This window comes from Branchiostoma belcheri, unplaced genomic scaffold, assembly GCF_001625305.1.
Source record: "Branchiostoma belcheri isolate BF01 breed outbred unplaced genomic scaffold, Haploidv18h27 scaffold85, whole genome shotgun sequence".
NCBI lineage: Eukaryota > Metazoa > Chordata > Leptocardii > Amphioxiformes > Branchiostomatidae > Branchiostoma > Branchiostoma belcheri.
In genome coordinates, this window is record NW_017804520.1 from 326058 (window position 1) to 340093 (window position 14036).

Genomic DNA, 14036 nt, shown 5'->3' on the forward strand with positions numbered 1-14036 from the left:
GTGTTCACCGCCCGCTTACAGTGTGTGAATCGATAGACAGCCGCCAACTATCTCAGCAGAGTTTACGATCAGTAAAACTATTTTTCAAACGAGTATCTGTTTCTGTATACCCAGAAGAACCGCCCTTCTGCGTAAAACAACATCTGTCTACTGATATTGTTCCTGATTAATATACATTAAGGCCACCTACCACGTCATTTGGCACGTACTGACATTATATATCTGCATGTACATCGCAAATTTTACGAAATCAAATCACAACCAAAGGAGAAACACTATGTACAAAAAGTTGCGAAGCTGCGTTCTATCTGATGGCACTTTCTCCACTCTCAAGATTTGTTAACATCTCTTATATTACATTTGACAGAAAATCACTTAGCATTCATTACTGAAAATACCATTCCCTGAAACTGGAGCAAATTCGTCTTTTTAGTTTAGTCTGCAGTGTCCCCAATTGTGTCCGTCCAGTGTCTCATGTGAGTGTCCATCACCCTTGGTTTCCAGTCCAAAAATCTTACGCCCGAAAAAGCTACAAAAGCACCTCACGTCTGCTCTTGAGAGTACCCCATCCTCACAGGGACGCCGTTGAGGACACGACGATGACCTTCCTGACGGCGTGCCCCAGGTCCACGTCCGTGGTAGTCTCGGTCAGGGTCGGCAGCGGCCCCGAGTGTCGGACGAACGTCTCCCCCGGCAGGGTGGGCGGGGCCGTGTAGGTCATGTTCTCCGTCAGGCTGAGGCAGCGGCGGACCTGGCCCCCGGCGTTGTTGGACGTCTGGCCGTTGATGTTGATGTTATCGTCCCACGGCACCACCTGGACGGGCGGGAGAAATGAGATAATCATGAGAGAAGGCAGACTTTCAGTGTTAGAATGGTCAGCGACTGGAATGCCCTGCCACAGTCCGTGGTTGACTCTAAAACAGTGAATGAGTTTAAATCACGGTTGGACAAACATCGGGAGAGCCTGAGTAACGTTCGCGACCAGGATTGCTACAGGCGGAGCCTCCTCATCCCGAAGATGGTATCAAGGTATGATTCCATGTCCGCGAAGGTTCTGAAGTGTGGCAAGATCGTAAATAACCATGCAGGCACTTTGTCCTTAGTACGTTCTTTCGGCGGCTGTATTCTTCCCGCAGAAAATTTATCACACCACCGTAAAACGCATTTTAAACGTCAGTCATTTTGCAGCAAATATTGTCGTCTATTCACCCAATACGGCCGGCGTTGCTTTTATCTAAAGTATACGAAGCAAGAAGACGGCTCTCCATATTGCACCTTAGCTTATTCCTGCCGCTTTCAACTGCCATCTCTACAATACACCTTGATATTTTCTTGAAATGTTAACTGCGAAAAGCTCTAAAAATACACGGCAAAACGCTTTCCCACTGTGAATTCGTGTGCTGGCACATTCGTCTTCTATGTGTTTATAGTACATTGCGAATAGCAGTGACCGTATTTCTTTGTCTGGGTGTAGCTTTTTCGCAGCAGTCTTTCCCAAAATAGCTTATAGATGAGTCTGCTTCTCTGGGAATCCATACATAACGCTGAGGGTTAGCGGTGTAGACGGATTGATCTTTACTCAAGCCAGCCTTGATACATGTACACGTCTGTCCGGATATATATTGTGTTTGACGCCCCCGCGTTGATATTTGAAAGAAGCTACGCTGAATTTGTTTTGGCTCCGGGTAACGCAGTGCGGACCTGGGGTGATATGTGTACGTCTATGGTCGCCAGGAATGAACAAATCAATGTATTGATCAAGTGATCATCAATCACACAATCAATCAGAGAAAATGCCATCAATAACTCATTAAAGAAACACTGATTCTATTTCTTATGTATGTTAGAAGAACCAACGTTTCATCTAACCAACCAACCAAATGACCAACCAACCAACCAACCAACCAACCAACCAACCAACCAACCAACCAACCAACCAACCAACCAAGTAACCAGTCGACAAACCGTTAAGTTTCTGATGTAAACAGTCTTTTCCCACTGTTATTGACCTACCGCATGCATATTCATTCTAGATGTGGAATGTTCTCTCCAATAACATTTCTGATAACCCGGCCCCACAGAGCAGGGAGGCTCAAAGGGACATTTTCTGCCGGAACTGCCAGTACGGCCGATGTCTTCTCATCATTGCACGATTTTTAGGGATCTGCCAAATCGACTATTCACAGGTCACAGAGCGCCGTGCAGTAGGGTAGACTTTTCCGCGAAGAAGACGCTCGATTCTCTGGCGCTTTTGAAGCGCATTTGGCCGACCTTCCAGCTACCATAGCCTTTGGCAGTGCGCAACGCCGGCTTTACTAATAGCCACGGAAACAAAATACTGGTGGTTCAAACCTCGAAAATAGTTCAAATTTCAAAGAACGGCAAAATAGATGGGCAAGAAGCCAGGGAAGGGCCCATTTTGGTGTTTTTGTGGCTTGTAATTGTCCGGAAAACCCGCAGACGAAGCTCTATAAAAGGTAGGAGAGGAAATGCAAAGACGTCACCATTATTTGATCCTGTGATCTGTGCTTCTTACCCTGCAGGCGGCTATGTTTAGATAACGAGCGCCGAGGGAGATACGTTTATTTCTGGGGAATATCTAAGCCGAGCTCGAGACCTGTTTTACCTCACAGGAGCCCCACCAGTGTTAATTGTGCACTCTCACATGAATATTTGCAACAATTATTGGTCTGCGGCCTTAGCATAGCTGGCCCCGGGGACGGATCGTGAATGAAAGCGACACGGGTAGAAACCTCCTGTTGAAAATATGGGAAATATTACAACCGCACAGCACAGCATGGAATAAAACTAGACATCAACATTGTCTGTGGCTTTAACAAATCATCACGTTTCACCGTAAATCACGACAATGCCTCACAATGATTAACAAAATAAATTACACACGATGTAAAATCCAATTTATAACTGAAATTTATGTGTGAAATCTGTAACTTTAAATACGGTATAAACTGTAGCGGGTGGATTTACGAAATAAATAAAAATATAGAAAATCCTAAAACCCGGAAGTGAGAAGACTTTCATGAATTTCGGTGTACCTTATCAATAACCAGATTGGCATACAGAGGGAAAGGATCTAAACTGTGATTATCAAAGGATAACTGCTGCAGTTTTCTGTATATTTTGCAATAGACTGCTGCAAGAAATATAATTATGTACAAGTCAAAATTTTGAAATTGCCAAAATTTGTATCAGAGATATTGCATGGCAGCATTTTGACTCCAACGAGGTTTACATAATTCTTTCCATAATGAATATGTATAGAGCCGTTCCTTACATGTAGTGCCAGTATCGGTTGTCTACTAGCTGTTGGTATGAAAAAGATATGCAGAAGCTTCATTTGGGATGTTAAGATGGTTCGAGTGGCAGAAGAGAATTGGAACTAGGCATAAGACAGTGAAGTCAACACCAGTGTCTAGTTTTTTGTCGTCTTTTTTCTTAGTGCGTCAGAGGTTGCCAGAACTCTCTAATTGCAAAGTAGACGAGTAAGAACCATTAGGTACGGCTTATAATTTCATCCTGGGCATGTAGCTGGGCAAAATCGCGCGGTAATTCGCCTAGGAATTATTTCCTAAGGTGTAAGGCTATAATCAAGGCTCCATTACAATGCATAACTACCATAGGCACGATGCAATCTTAGCTTAATGTGATTTACCTGAAGGAAACAGTGCCGTGTCTTAAACATCTGTTTCCGGTACTTGAAATCCATGGTAAAACCGCACAGGGAAACCAGTTCTTAATGATCGCCTTCGCAGCAGAATGTGTCAGGCTATTTTAAGAATTTAGAAAATCAATTGTTGCCAGGCGCAAGTCACCTCACGGAAAATATGCGTGAACAACAACATCTTGGCGACGGTACACAGCGTCTGGATCTTTCAACTCTATTAGAAATTTGAGCTTAAAAACAATATTCAAATGGTAACAGTATACACACAATACAGCAGTGCGGTCTAATTGTAAACTTCGAGACATGTTGCAAAATAATGGCTGGTTTCTTTGAATGAACGTGACAAAAACAACAACACGATCTGAATTGGACGTAAAACATACACCCACACAACGTCTTTCATTGGATTGGGCAACAAATTGGTTTGTGTTTTGACATTTTATGTTTTTTTGTTACGTGAGAACAGATACAGACTATTTTGTTCCACAGCTAAACCAGAATACGGTGCCAGGTTGGAGGCGTGAGGTGCTACGTGCCGCGATTTTCTGTCTAACAGGCGCAGGTGGGGTTTCCACTTCGAAGACTTGATATTTGACGGAAGCAAATATTTTGGTGTAGGGCCAGGATTCAAGGTCTAGGTCGACACGGGTTTGAATATTGCAATATTTTTCACACCCTGCTGATTGAAATAGCGATTTTTGCCTGGTCAAATGATACAACAGTTACAACTATGAACTGTTGGCTAGTATATTTAGGAGTAAAATGAAAATTATACGTGCTCGTATTTCATTGAGTTTTGAGCTTTAGTTATGGCCATCAATCTCAGTTTGTTGAAACCTGATTCAGCAACAGAAGACGGTGCTTTTGCGTCAATGGCTCCCCTTTGTTTATATTTTGACATGACACTTTGACAAAAGGCAGAATAGACGGCATGAAAAGCGGCCTCATCTGATGATTAGTTGAAGAGTGTTCGCGGGCGAGTCTGTGACATTCACACGTGCACCTGAAACCAGTTTGATAACATCTGATATAGCTTTTACCTCAAGCGACCCAAAATTTGCTCCTTACTATATCTCATGCAACAAGCAGGTATATACTTGAAGTTGTTCTGTTAGTTGGTCAGCTAGTTTGCTTGGTTGGTTTGGGTTCACCGGTGACATATGATAACCGATAGTTCATTCAGTTATTCTACTGAAGATTTGATGAATGCGTGTTTGATGCTTACCTGTGCGGAGTGACTGCGGCACAGTAGCAGGGCCACCTCCCTCCTGATGGAGCGGTGCACGTAGGCGTACACACAGGGGTGCAGGCAGGTCTGCAGAAAGTACAGGCAGATGACCAGCGCCCCCGCGTAGGCCGGGACGGGGATGTCCGGGCTGGTGGCCTTGACCAGCACCAGGGCCGTGTGTGGCCCTATGCTGAGCAGGTGCGTCGCCATCACGATGAAGACGATTTTGCGGCCTTACAGTCCTTCTGCATCCTCTTGATGCGGCGGGACGCCATGCGGAAGGTTCGGCGGGGTCGGCGCAGGTCGTCCAGGGACCGGGAGCGGGCGGTCGCCAGGGACGGGTTGTGGGCCGGGGGTCCGGGGAGCACGGCACACGACACCGCGGCCTCCACGATCCCCTTGTGCAGAGTCCGTCTCTTCACGGAGGGGTAGATGAGCTTGTGCTGCTTCCTGGCGGCCAGGAACACCTGCCAGTACCCCAGGCCCATGATGACCAGCGGGCACCAGAAGGCAGCTAGTGAATGGTAGATGGCGTAGGGGAAACTGTTCGTGTTCGTCCACAGGACCGTGCAGGTCAGCTGGTCCGGGTCGAAGCCGAAGCTGCCCACCTTGTACAGCGGCGGCGTGCTCTGCACGGCTCCCAGCACCCAGGCGAAGCCGATCAGGTACATGGACGTGTTCGGGGTCATGCGGTCGTTGTAGGACAGCGGGTGCAGGATGGCCAGGTAGCGGTCCACCGAGATGATGACCACGGTGATGACGGCGACGTGCAGGAACAGGTGCAGCAGGATCGCCGTGACTTTGCAGAAGGCGTCGGCGAAGATCCAGTCCTGAGCTATGGTGCTCACCAGGGCGAAGGGAACCACCAGTAGCGACTGGAACAAGTCCACGACTAGGAGGTTGCAGACGAACCTGTTACTGATGGTCAGCAGCTGAGGTTTGCGGAAGAGGATGACGAGAACGATGGCACTGGCGATGGGGGCGCAAGCTAGCACCAGTGCGAGGGACGCGGCGTGCAGACCCGTGGTGATCCGGGGGATCTGCGGACCCACATCCAGCGGGATCGCCGCCGCCACGGCCGTCTCCACGGTGCTGAAGTTCGTGCTGTTGTAAAAGTCCTGATCGAACACGCTCGCGTTGGGGAAGCCTTCCATGCTGACGGCGGTGTGAATACCGTCACTGTCCGCCTCTCACGTCTGGCTCACTAAACACCGATAAAGTCTCAGAGTGGGCCTTTATCTTAAATCCCGCAGCCCATTACCAGGCCTACCCTCACCTACGTCTGCACGGATCGATTCTGGCGCTACCTCCGTCACAGGCGGAGACGGAGACCGACCCTGCCCGCACGACAATCTATCACCGGCAAGTTCCAAGAACTGATGTTTTCACGCTCCCAGACGTGAGGGCGATCTGGGGCCCGGATCGGAGAGCGCTGGCCACGCAGCCGTCTCCTTCCAATGGTAGAGCCGGACTGAAGACGCCGGCAACCCGCCAAGCGCCTGTATGATGGATGTCCGCTTAAAGCGCCCCGGGAGGGCTGCAAAATACCGACCAACCACGGAGCGTGTGGGTGGGTACGTCATCGCCTGACGTCACCGGGATCCCGATAAGACGGCCTCCGAGCCTGAGTGATTGACAAAAGCGAGCCGCCGCCTCCCGGCGATTGGTCCGCACGGTGATTCGGCGACGCACTGGTGTTGTTTGAATGAACGACGAAATGTCACCCATTGATTTATCAGAGACGTTTATGAGTCGAAGCCCGAAAATTGCATCGCACTGTCGTCATGTAAATAAATACCAAGGGTTGAATTTGAGGCGAAGGAGTGTCTAAAAAATCACCGCGAATTCTCGAATGGTAAATACTACCCAAATAGGCTTTTAAAGAAAAAAAAAACTGGTACTCGTAGCAGCTATGACTTGAATAAGTACGGATAAAATCCTAGCCAAAATGGATAACATGAACCTACCTAACCTGGTCTAGAATACACACAATGTGTCAAATGTGTGTAGTTAATGTCTGAACTTTAGAAAATAACCTCCGCTTTTTATTGCCCCACTATTCAAACATATATTAATTTATGAAATTGTGTCCAGTTTAGAATCAGATGTTGTATAACATACACACATGTATGCATTCACCTGGCTGTGTCTATATGTAGTTGAAATCATTAGGACCGTGTGTGTTTCTAAAAATACAGTTCCAAGAATCAATCCCTGGCAATCCAGGTCACCAAAGCCTATATGTACATGTAAGATTGGCCCCGACGGCAAACAAAGGCCCAGATCTAGATTGTTCCATCGAGCGTACAGCAGTATATTACGGTGATGATTAGACTACATGTTGTGTCAGCTAATCAGTCCGTGTCTGCCAAGTCTGTGGTCTACAAGCAGAGATTTATACTGTAGTGGTATGCAAAAATTGATTCTCTTTCTCAGTTATCTTTTAGCTACTCGTATTTAACGTTTTCCCTGCCTCATACACACACACAAGCACACACACAAGCACACACACACCACACACACACACACACACACACACACACACACACACACGCACACACACGCACACACACACACACACACACACTACACACACTACGCACATAGAGAGAGAGAGAGAGAGAGAGAGAGAGAGGGAGAGAAAGGAAGGGAGAGAGAGAAAGAAAGGGAGAGACGCACACACACACAAACACAGGCCCACATTCTCTCTCACTCACTCTTTCTCTCTTTCTCTTTCTCTCTCTCTCTCACACACACACACGCGCACACACTCACACGCACACATGCATAACAATCTATCTGACACTCTCAATCTCTCTTCCCTTCTGAGACATAAGTCAACAATGCCAGGGACTTTTGATAATACGTTCCATCAGTGGTGACAACAGCGCCGCCTGGAGGGTGGAAGCCGACACGACAGCAAACACCATATCCGTGCAACGCACACCAAAGTTCCTGTATTTAAAATAGGATAGAATAAACGAAACGTTGTACGGTATCTCATACTCACGCTCAGGTGTTAATATAAGATAAGCTTAAGGGGATCTGCTTGGTTGTGGTCCATATCGATACGACCCGCATGCGCCAGCTATTCTCGTCTGTTACCTGGTAACTTGAGCTACCACCATGTGTCGTTACGGTAGTTACGTAGGTTGTAATGAACGTCGTGATTCGTACACAAAGCCGGAACGTTATGGAATTCCGCTAGCAGGAAACACACCGGAATACGATTTTTTTTTACAATTAAAGCTATCTATTACGTTAAGAGAAGCTTGTTTCTGTTAAACACAGTTATGAGCTCGAGTTTAAATCTAAACTAGAAAGGTAACATTTGCAAAGCAAATGCATATAGATGTTTACCTTGACATATGGTCTGCTCCGTTAATTCTTACTCAAACACATTGATGTATATGGTCAGCAGAAGTCTACATCCCTCCTGCTATAAAATTGCAACATGTAACCCAACACTAGTTATCATTGTGATAGACATGTGATTCAGGTCATTGACCTTGTGTGTTTGGAGAAGAGGAAACTGATAAAAATCAATATGTTTTCTTTCGGTAAAGATGAAAATCTGATACATGTTCATCATATATTTGCAACCTACTGTTAACAAAACATGTAACTTCATACTGAGAAATTTATATTCAGCGCAAAGTCGCGCGAAATTCAAGGCATTATCTAAGACCACCTTTATGAAACACTCTGACCTACTTAGAGTTCTGTTGTTAAGAAACGTGGCCAAAAACGCAATTTATGTAAGGCTACACTTGGCGTCCGATATAGCTACGGATGGAAATCCAATTCCCTTGACTTAAGAGCTTATGCAACCCTCTTGCAGTGGACATGTATTGAACTGTGACAAAAGATCGTACGTGCACATATTCACGTAGAGGCTTGCTTTGATACAATTGTTTACACGTATGTTCCTTTCAGAAATTATTTTGATGAGATAAGAAGTGAAATAAAATGTAGCTTCATTAGCTATAGTAACACAACAAAATGCAAACTTGACAATTTATTTGATTATATAAAGTTATAATTTACATAAGACACTGCTCCATATTTTGAATTGGGCTAAGGCTCACGTGTACATGTACATGTGCACGTATAACTGTATTGTGATCAATAGAAATTGTTTTAATGAGAGTAGTTGAATAACATGTATTGTACTATTAGAAATCTCCATCCTGTCAAAATCTCCTTTCATCCATCCATCCATCCATCCATCCAACCAACCATCCATCCATCCACCCACCCATCCATCCATCCATCCATCCACCCATCCATCCATCCATCCATCCATCCATCCATCCATCCATCCATCCATCCATCCATCCAGGTTTTGCAGAATTTGTAGACCATTTACTCAAAATATTGAAGTACGCTGTTCAGTTGATTCAGGTTGAATTGGTCATCTTATATGTCCACAGCCTGTACACAGTATGTTGTACAGTCGTGATTCACGTTCCTTTTATGTCGGAGAGTTTGAAGTAGGTAGCGATGTCGCAGCTGGCAGATCTAACTAACGCGTGTCTGTGTTCAACTCGCACGCAGTGTAGTTACAGACAATTATAGGAGATGGCAGCAGAGCCTAGCTTCTTCGCCTGACATTCAATCATTCAAGCTGACTCAGTTATACATACAGAAGGGCTTTGTAGTCTTAATGGACATATGGATCAGAAACGTGACCCCAGAAATGTGTTTTTGCCAGTAAGAGTGTCTGAGAGCAAAGTGAATTACAGCTTTTTTAGATGGACGGGATGGAGCATATGCGAGAAAATCGGTCCATACCGGATTTCCATAAGTGCGAGCACACTTTCTATGGAAAGCCTGCGGTTCAGACAGCTGAAATCTGATCATTCTAGCAGATTTAGAGCTGCTTTGTACTTCTAATTAACGAACGTATGAGTGAGAAACGTGATCTTAGACATGTTTTCAGGGACTGCCATTCAGTAGGCAGCAGCTGGCCGAAGCAAAGTCGAGCAAGGGGCAGGTGAAAATTATTCCTGTTGAAAATACTTTTCCAACCTCGACATATCCCCGAGGGGAACTGAAAACTGCATGGCAGCATGCACATTGAGAATCCATGCAGGCACTGACGGGTATCATTTCGGGATTCGAACCCTCTCTTCATAATCCCAAAATTTCTGACTACTAGGACAATGTACGCTTCTGTAAACTGTGGTATAGATATCTTTGCCTTATCCGTGCATTGACCTATCGTCTCTTTGAACCCAGTTTGCCCAGGGCCCTTCCGCGCGTAGCCTTTTCTAACTTATGAAAAAAAATCACACATATACAACGAGATGAGATTAAAGATCATTATAGAGGCCGGTTATTTCTCCTTTCCTTCTCGATCTTTGACTCATTACTATTTTATTACAGGGCAGGTCCTTTGTAATAGCCCTTTGACTCTTTGATCCTATCTATGACTCTTCTGATGCGCTTTGTACAGCGTTCGGGTTTTGTGTCATCTCTAGATTTGTGACTCTTTGAAAAGTTTTCCTTTCATCAGAACTTTGTCTTAAAATTTTCTTGCTTCATCAAAACAAAAACATCTGACGAGAATCCCTCCTCCGGGCATGGGTTTGTCTTTTGTAGCATTCTGAAAAATAAATCAAATAAAACCTACAGGAGATGGAAAATATAATTAAATTAGTGGCAACGAATGTTGTTTCTTTCATGTTTTGGACTCTGTAACGCTTTCAGCCTTATTTGACGTCTTTCCAGTAATCATGACCCTGGGCGAATTCGGTTCAAAGAGGTCATTGGCCAAAACCCGAGGTATAGGTGGACTTTGTTTTCTGCGTTTTTACGTTTTCCCCTCTTTTGCTTGAAGGCTACAAAAGTCAAACAAGCCTACCGGTACATTCATGCAAGACCAGCTCGTATTTTCTAACTCTATAGTAACAAAACGGCGAAAGAAGACGAAAAATATAACAGTAACGTTTGTTTCCTCCCTCCGCTTCCGATACACGTATCATTTACAGTAGTAACAGCTGGATAACTGTGTTCAGCGTTAGTCAGCATGTACTGTGCTGAGATGTCCTCTCCACATCCTGAGAGAAACGCTGGTTAAAGTTTACTGTGGCCAAGAGTAACGCCATAGAGCTGCATATGTATGACCCCACCCCACCCTCTCCGATCACATGGCCTTGGGCCACTTTCAGCCCTGGTGTTATTCCATGTGATCTACTTGCCCTTGGTTCTGTCAAAAACCGCCCTTCGACTCCTCAAGCATCAATGTTTAAGTACGCTCAGATCACACTTCAATGCTTACAAGCTCGTCTGGTCCCACTCACTTGAGCAGAAACATCTGAATTGGAGTGACAAGCCCCATCACGTGTATCCCTTTATGTGGTTGGAATCTAGGAGGTCACATTTTCTTCACTCCATGAGAAATAAAAACAGCCAAACGTGAAAGATGATCAAAGAGTTTGACATCAGCTCAATGAACTTTGTGTTTTTTGTTTCATCTTAATATCCGTTACCCTCAGATAACCTCATCGGGAGGCACATGTTTGAGGGGGCGCAGGTTAGCGTGGGTGTGCACTAGTGAACCTGTACGGGTGGACAACACTCCCAGCACCGGGGAGATACCCGGGATCTCTCGGTATGGTAAGGTTACCAGCCTAGAGCACGACTTAGGAAATTTAGTAGCAGTAAAAGAAAAAAAGTTAAAACAACATGAATTTCTCATTTGTACAAGCTCTGAAGTTTTTCAATAAGAGCTAATCTATTTTAATATGATGTGACAGAAGTGGCTAGATTTTATCTTCTTGTTTTTAAATTTAATGTGCCGACTTTGTTTAAACTGCCTTTAAATATGTTTTAGATGTATACGGTTATCTGTGTGTAATTTGCTCCATATGATCCCGTTATTAACGGATTTCATATCATGCAATGCTGTAATGTGACATGCAGGTTGATGACAGTAAATCTGAACCTGATTAGCCGAGGACTTTGTCAAAACAGACTCCTCTCTGATTTTGAGAGAATTTTCAAGTAGAAAGGCATGGATGGGCACTCAGGCGGCCAGAGTACACGTGGCGGAATCGACATGTGTTATTGAGGAACATTTCCGATTTGGAGAGAGCGTCGGGGTGAGTACATCCCTGTAGCTGCTCAGAGGACACGTGGCGGCGACCACGTGCGCGGGGACTCGTGTACTGCAAACTTCAATGATCTGCTCGGTTCGTGACCACTTTCAAAACCGCTTTAACAGCCGAATGAAGACATCCTCTGCAGCTGTTTAGATCACGAATTGCATAGACAGTATTAACGAGTTTCGGACTTAACCTATAGTCATCTGCACGAAGGACCTTTATTGTACGTTGATACTCTTACAAGCCACAGTATTAAGTACAGGTCATGGAGATAGAAGTACAGCATGGAGGAGGACAGAGATCTTACTATAACAAATTTGTTGTACACATCCAGAGAGTTGAAGCTGCATCATGGAACATTAGGACGACACAAGAAGTACATTTTCGGTGCCATTCAGGAAGTGGAAGTGCCAAAATGTGACACCTTACGACAGCTGGAAGCACAGTCAAATGAGATGTTTGTTTACGAGTACATTCTGGTTGACTTGTGGTCATGCCACAAACCGAGTGCGCCTTGTGTGGGCTGTTTTAGCACTTACCATAATGTCAGAAATGTAAGATAAGTACACAAATGTGTTAAAATTACTCCTATTTGCCATAAAAACAATTTTCTATTGTTCTATGATTTTATATTGTTGAAGCAATCTCCCCTAGGCAGAGCCGTATTAGTGTCAAATCTCGCCTGGTGTACGTCAGCGTTAATGAGACCTTAATACAGAGGATACGGTTTAGGTTGGGTGTAATGAGTGAACACGTGGATTTCAGTCAATCTTTAATAGCTTCAAACCACACGACACGTGTGTAAGTACTCACATGCCCTTGGCATAAGTGCCACCAAAAGGCTCATTAGCACACCGTTATTTTCTACACATTTCTTTTATACTATCTTGCTATACATTCTTTGTGGGCGAGTGGAATAGGACTACAAGCCCGACGCTTCAGGTAGTTTATTTTCGTCTCTTTAGAAAGAGTAAATTGCAGTATGTAGTAAAAGGCGTAGGTGTACAATGTGTATATATTTAGTACATATTTAGGTTACACATTTACTATCTATTTGGAGTACATGGGAGGAACTGAGCTGGAATAACAGTTTGAAATCATTATTCTTGCATAAACAAAACACTTTATGATTAATATATACTATAATAGGTAGCGAATCCCGTTATTTATAGGGGCATGTATTATACGTTGTTTTTATCATATTGTTTCATTAACTTATCACCTAGCATATTTTCTTTCAATTGATTTATTTCAATTAAGAGATTTTGAAAGACCTTTATATTTACCTGAATAATCATTTGTTAGTTTTTCAGGTACGAGTAGATAGAATAGGATAGAAATATAACATATTGTAACATATAATAATTGCTGCCAGAAATAGAAAAGAAGGATGTAGGAGGAAAGCAAATAAAAATGTATATTTAGTACATATTTCCAAGCTATTTTGAGTACGTGGGAGGAAACTGTAACAGTTCAGGACGCTTACATAAGTGCGCAATGCCCATTGATGTGTAAACGGAATTGTGGTAATTAGCCCCACTCCCCCGTGTCCATTGAATTCCGTTCTTCCGTTGTCGCTCACATACCCGGATTTTTACGTTAGAAAGATTCTTTATTGACACAACAAAAAGTACAGGGACTTTTATATGGTCTTCTACAACTAAAGATCTAACAAGGCTAAATACATGTATGGACAACGTCATGCTACGTACAGAATATATGTATGCAGTAACAATAAAGGTTTAACTATTAGGTCTAACATGTAGTCTCTAGGATCGAAACATTCTTTAATGTATTTTCCTCTTAGATCTGACCAATATTACCTCATTCAATTAATAAGCTACATCAACGGGTTTTGCATTGAAGGGTGATTTTTTAAAGACGCACAGTGTATGTGAGCTCTGATTATTTATCCCATTTATTTAGTACTGAAAAATATTTCACTGAAAAAAAGGTGGTACAATGTAATTGATATTTAGGCTGGTTACCAAACCTATTATAGCTCCCGAGTCCT

At 44.0% G+C, this 14036-nt stretch overlaps 1 protein-coding gene across 1 annotated transcript; it reads right to left on the reverse strand.

Moving 5' to 3' along the window:
- Positions 1-433: 433 nt before the first annotated feature.
- LOC109486993 (probable G-protein coupled receptor 101) lies at positions 434-6067 on the reverse strand. The gene is given in 3 exon segments (XM_019790910.1): positions 434-814; positions 4911-5143; positions 5146-6067. Coding segments are annotated over 3 exon segments (1398 nt in total). The 3' UTR covers positions 434-571.
- Positions 6068-14036: the final 7969 nt, after the last annotated feature.